This window comes from Chlamydotis macqueenii, chromosome 4, assembly GCF_036417535.1.
Source record: "Chlamydotis macqueenii isolate bChlMac1 chromosome 4, bChlMac1.mat, whole genome shotgun sequence".
In the NCBI taxonomy this organism is placed as follows: Eukaryota; Metazoa; Chordata; class Aves; order Otidiformes; family Otididae; genus Chlamydotis; species Chlamydotis macqueenii.
Genome location: NC_141559.1, coordinates 34,310,869 through 34,316,536, shown reverse-complemented (window position 1 = coordinate 34,316,536; position 5,668 = coordinate 34,310,869). Strand labels below are relative to the sequence as shown.

The following is a 5,668-nucleotide window of genomic DNA, read 5'->3' as shown; positions in this document are numbered from 1 at the left end:
GCATTCCCACGACTGCAAATGCAGGCAGGTTGGCTTTACTGCTGGGGCTGCATCGGTTTTCTCTTCCTCATGGCAGGAACGCACGCACAGCTCAGCACAAGCCCCCTCATGTCACTTTATGACGAGACGGGGGCAACGACCTTAAGAGCCACACGGCACTGCATGCCTGTTTTCCATCCTCCTACTCTTGCCCAAGACACTCTGCAATCAAAGGGCAACTCTGTCGAGACGAAGTCAAAGAGGGAGGCCCGGGGAAGGCTGAAATTTCAGCCGGGCACCCACCATTCACTCGGCTGCTGCCCCACACGGCCCTGAGTTTAAAGCTTTTCATCCTGTGAGCGTGGTGCCGGGAAGGCTTCTGCATCAGCAGTTGCCAGCCACTGGAAATGCTGGGGGTTCCCCGTGGAAATGGCGGCGGGGGGGGTGGGGGGGGGCGATGAGCGACCCCACGGGGACCTACAGCTCGGGGCCGGCCCGGACTCGCTCGCCAGCCCCAGCGCCCCGCGCTCCCGCCCGCTGCGCCCCTCGCGCTCCGCCGCGGCCGTTGCGCCCCCGCGCTCTCCTCGCCTCGCGCCCGCCTGTGGCCGTTACTCCGTTGGCGAACATGGCGGTGCCGACACCGGTCCTGGTGCTGCTCCCCGCCGTTCTCGCCGGTATCGGGCGCACGGCGCCGGGGCAGTGGAGGTCTGGGGGAGGCGGGGGGACCGAGCCGGTCCTGGGGAAGCGGGTCGGTACCGTGCTCCGTCCGGTCCCATCCGCAAGGAAGAGGAAATCTGAAGCGGTACCGGGCACTGGCCGGCTTAGGGGGCGCGGGCGCGGAATCTAGGCCGGTGACGGGCATGAGCCATCCGGCGGCAGGGTGGGGAACCGGCACAGGACGGTGCCGGACACCGGCTGGTCGGGGGGTGCCGGGACCGGTAACGGACACCGGCTGGTCCCGGGAGCGAAGCGGGGGGGGTGGGGCGGGGGGAATCCAAGCGGGACCGTGCGCCGTTAACGCCAGTTGTTCTCTACAGGGCTCCTCTCCTACTCCGACGCCGTTGCCAGCTTCCCGGTGAGTGCAGCCCGCCCCGCCGGCCCCGAGAAGGACGATCCCACCCGGCCTCCGGGCGCAGGGCGGCCCCTTCCCCAGGGCCCCGGGCCTGACGCCGGGCAGGAGTGCCTGGCCCTGGCTCCAGAGCTGCGGGGCAGAGCAGGGGTCCCGGAGGGGTGGCCTGGCTCCTCCCGAGGAGGAGGGTAACGGCAGGTGAAACCTCCAGAGCCAGGCCGCCCCTCGGGGACCCCTGCTCAGCCCCAGGAGATGCCCAACAGCTGAGAGACCCGGGGCTGTTCCCACCCCCCGCCTGCTGGGGGCAGTAGCACACGTGCCTTGGCGATTCCCACCTCTTACCAGCTCAATCTGTGGTTGCCCTTTGCAAGGACTCGCCGTCCGTCCATCCCTCTGACGTTAAGATGTCAGAAGGAGCTGTGTTTTCTAGCACGCTTATGTCCTGACACCACAGCTGAAGCCATGCTAGGCAGTAGAAGCCAAGCCGCAAGTGATAAATTCCCATAAGAACGTGAAAGATAATGTGGCACTTGATAACGCCGTGCCAACTCCTGTTGAGCGCTCCTTTCTGTGCATAAGTGTGCCAGTATTCTTCAGAAGTTCTCAGATCAGAAGCTGCTGATCTGAAAGGGCCCAAGAGGCCTGTTTCAAACAGATTATCTTAGACTTCTTATGTACCTATCTTCCCCAGCCTGCCTGCCACAAGTATAATGTGTCTGGATGTACAAGGCAGTACCGTCCAGTTTGTGGGACCGATGGAGAGACCTACTCAAACGAGTGTATGCTCTGCCTTTCAAACAGGTAGTCACTTAACTGACATCCTAACTTTCCCTTCCCTATATGCAAGCAAAATATTCACCCACACATCCCAATTAACTGATAGGTTATTGGCTTTGCATCGTTCACACTCTGTTAAACTGCAGTTTTACCAGTGTCTTCTCAACAGTCAATCCCTTGCAACAGCTTTTATCATGGTACCTGTAAACGGCTTAGGTTGGTTTCAGTTAGCTGGGAGTATTGAATATTTGCTTTTGTAGTTCTTAAGGAGAAGCATCTCAGAGGAGTGTTGCCTGTCATGTTCATGCAGTACCATGTTGCCATTAAATAAAATGCTGGACTCTTCCACACTCCCCATCAGAAAACATGAAAGATCTCACCCAAAATGCAGATTTTATTCCATAATGTTTACATTCAAGATCCAGTCTCCTATATTTCCTTTCACAGAGAACAGTAAGAATGCCAGATGTTAGGAGAAAATACTACTTAGCCATTCAGATTGTTTAAAAATCAAGAAAAGGATCTCCTAATATTTGAGAGAGCGTATTTTATTCTTTAATAATTTAATCATTTTTTAAAACAAATTGAAAACATACAAAAGCAGTACTTAATGAGCATTGTTACCCCCCATTACGATGGACTGGAAACATCTATAGAGCATCCTCCCAGTACAAACTGAGAGGAACTGCTAATGAATTGAATTGGATGGTGAAAGGAATTTATATAAATGAAATAACAGGATTTCTGTTTCCAGCAGAGGGAGGAAGTGGAAGTAGCACAACAGCAGTGACAGGCATTTACAAAATTACAAATAGACAGATCTCAAGAAAGGGAAGTCTGAAATATATTCCTGACTTTGGGCTGAGGGAAAGATTAATTGAGACTAGATAATTTACAAAATTCAAATTGCCAAGACAGAGGAAACATAGGCCAGAATAAGGAAAGTATCAAAGGTATCAAAGAACACATAAAGAAATAATATTTTGAAGAAGGTGTCAAAGTACGTTTAAAGGTATGCAGATCTGCAGAGTTTGGTAGCATTTTCACGAGAATACATCACAAACTATCCAAGCAAATGACAAATTGCAAAGAGAATTGCTAAGCCTACAATCTGGAAAAAAAAACCCAGGGAATCAATGTGGGTTTTGTGTGTTGCACAGATTGCACACACAGTATAATCTGTGAAAAGGGGCAAAAAGAGGTGCTGGCATGTTACCTATTAGAAGCCTACCCATCTTTGCTGCCTAGGACGATGTTGGAGTGAGTTACTAAGAGACTGACTTGTAGACAGCCAGAGGTAAAAAACAGATTAAGCAAAGCCGATACAGATTTGTCAGAAATAATCCAACCAAATCTGTGAGATTTAGTTTTTTTTGGCAAGAGTAGAAACTTTTTTAGCAGAGTAGGAAGCAACAAAAGTGTGGCTCCATGACATGAGTAAAGTATTTTACATAGCTCCCCTTGATGTTCACATAAGAAGACAAATAGTTATTTAGCTGAAATTGTTAAAGAATGAAGTCACAGCACTTTTGAAATGCTGTGGTTTAAAAGCAGTGATCAGCGTTTTACAGTCAAACTGGAAAGAGCTATAAAGTGGTATTTCCTTTAGGTGTGGTACATAATTCAGTATTTTTGTAATGAATTGGATATCCAAAACAAGACAATAAAAATTTGCAAAATAGCAAGAGATACAATGATCTGTGCAGGACAGTATCAAAATTCCCAGGGATCTGGAGAAATGGACTGAAATCAGTACAATAGAAGTCAAAGAGAAGTGCTAAGTATCACACATAGAGAGTGCAAATCATTGTTGTGGAAATATAGACAGGAGAGCATCTCAGTGTATTTGATCCTTTCTCAGAGCAGAATGATGGGCTTTGAGATCCAACCTTACATTTCTAGGACGTTTTGATCTTTAGGCATGATCCCTCCATTCCAGATGGGTGCATGGCAGATTCCTGATACAGCACTGCACATAGCACAAAGGGTTCTCCAGGCAAATCTGTTTATTTTCACTCAATTCCTTAAGTAATCCATGATGGGCCTTACATCTTATTAGTATGAGACATAATGTACATGTTTTCTGTGAAACGTGGGCTTTAATCCAGTTACACACACAAGGTAGATTTTTGTCTTAACCATCTTTTTTGCTAGTATCTTACATGCTCAGAAACATGCATTTTGATCTGAAGGAGCACAAGCTGATCAAATACTATCCTGATTTTTTTTCCTTTAATAATTCAGTAGCTGCCATACTCAGTAGCTTTCTAGTTTGGTCTGGAGTTGTTGTTCTATAGTGTTTGACTTGGCATGAACACAACAAGGATAAAACACTTGGAGCAAAGCTGCAGCACAACCTTGCCCATCCTGGTTCTGCAATGCACCATGTTAACTGTAAGACCAAAGCTGATCTTCATCCCTACCTTTTTTTTATTATTTTTAAAGCTTAGATCTAACCCATTTTAAAATGGGTGCTAGAATGCAATTCCCATCTCTTCCCCACTTTGTGTCCAGTAGCAGTGACAACAGCTGATCTTAGTTTAAACCTAGTCTGGCAGCACTACAGGCACGTCTTTGGAAACAGATGCAGCAGCTTAAGCTGCCGCTGCAGGGTTTAGTGTAAGGGCTGTCCTTCTGCCAGAACTTTTCCTTACATCTTTACATCTGTTTCACATCCCCTGAGCTTGATTTTTCCTTTCATATTTCTAATCTGCTCCACTACCTTCTGGTTAAAAGATCCTTGATACCACTATTAGTACAGATTGTCCCTGCTTTTGGGTAATTGCAAGCCTCTTGAATTTCATGAGGAGTAAACCAGCTTGATTCTATTAAGATAGGGAAGCAAACTGAAGATCTAGGGCAGTTTGGATTCTATCACTTTCTTTTTGTATCTGTACTTGCTTGGTAAACTGAGATTTGTAACTGGAGCACCCCAAAGTACCATGTATGGGACTTAAAGAAAAAAATCTGATGTTCCCAAACTAAGGGAGACTTGGCTAAAATTTCCTTAAAGAAAATTCCAGCATTCAGAGAACCACACCCTCAAATTTTGGGGAAGCCTGGGATGCAGAGATGCATCAGGGTGCATACTGTTCCCACTGAATTCCCAAGTGAAAGGGGGAAATTTTGTAAGCAGTAGAACTGGTTCCCACTTCAGAGACTGTGACATTTGACTTGCCTAAGTGCTTTGTAATGGACACAGTCCTCATGGCGGGATTTGCCATGTGGTTTGATACTTCTCAGATTTGCAGATGGCTTTATCAGGTTTTTACAAGTAACAAAGCCTGAAGTGAGGCTGTCTCTGGTAAGTTACTTGCTCTGTGTGTATGATTCATAAATCTTTGCATCACAGTTACTTTGCAGTAGTGTTTGCCATAAGTGGTGCAATTAAATGCATCGCTGCATGTAACTGAACACATAGAAAGACATGAGCGAGTCCTCTTTATGAAATGCCTCTGTTAAATCCAAGTCTAGGGCTTCTCTTCTAAAATATTTTTGTTCTACTTGCAGTGAAAATAAGAAGGATGTCCAGATTTTCAAGAACGGAATATGCCAGCCAACTGTCAAGAAAATGAGACAGATGTAGGCAGTCCAAATGGCAACAATGCCTTGAATGTACTTTCTGTGTAGCCTGTCTTAATAAATAAGTTTGCCTGTTTAAACAAAATACTGTTCCTGTATTAAAAAGTGTTTATAAACATAGCCATAATACACTTATAACTTGAACCGCAATTTATTTTCTCATGCAAGATAGATCATAGGGTAAGAAAGAGATGTCCTGACTGTATACCAGTAGGTCAGTTTTTTGGAGAAGGAAATGAATGGGTACCCGGTGTCACTCCC

The 5,668-nt window shown here is 46.7% G+C and overlaps 1 protein-coding gene across 1 annotated transcript; it reads left to right on the top strand.

Annotated features, from left to right (window-relative positions):
* The first annotated feature begins 604 nt into the window (after nt 1–604).
* On the top strand, nt 605–5,411 carry LOC147600903 (trypsin inhibitor ClTI-1-like). The gene is made up of 4 exons (XM_086747642.1): nt 605–653; nt 1,017–1,054; nt 1,740–1,849; nt 5,336–5,411. The coding sequence occupies exons 1-4, from the start codon at nt 605–607 to the stop codon at nt 5,409–5,411; spliced, it is 273 nt and encodes a 90-aa protein (XP_086603768.1).
* The last annotated feature ends 257 nt before the right edge of the window (nt 5,412–5,668 follow it).

What these genes read in the sequence shown, in the direction of transcription:
- LOC147600903 (XM_086747642.1), top strand. Translation starts at nt 605, where the DNA reads ATGGCGGTGCCGACACCGGTCCTGGTGCTGCTCCCCGCCGTTCTCGCC. An exon ending in GCTCCCCGCCGTTCTCGCCG is followed by an intron (nt 654 to 1,016) that starts GTATCGGGCGCA and finishes TGTTCTCTACAG; the next exon opens with GGCTCCTCTCCTACTCCGAC. An exon ending in ATGCTCTGCCTTTCAAACAG is followed by an intron (nt 1,850 to 5,335) that starts GTAGTCACTTAA and finishes TTCTACTTGCAG; the next exon opens with TGAAAATAAGAAGGATGTCC.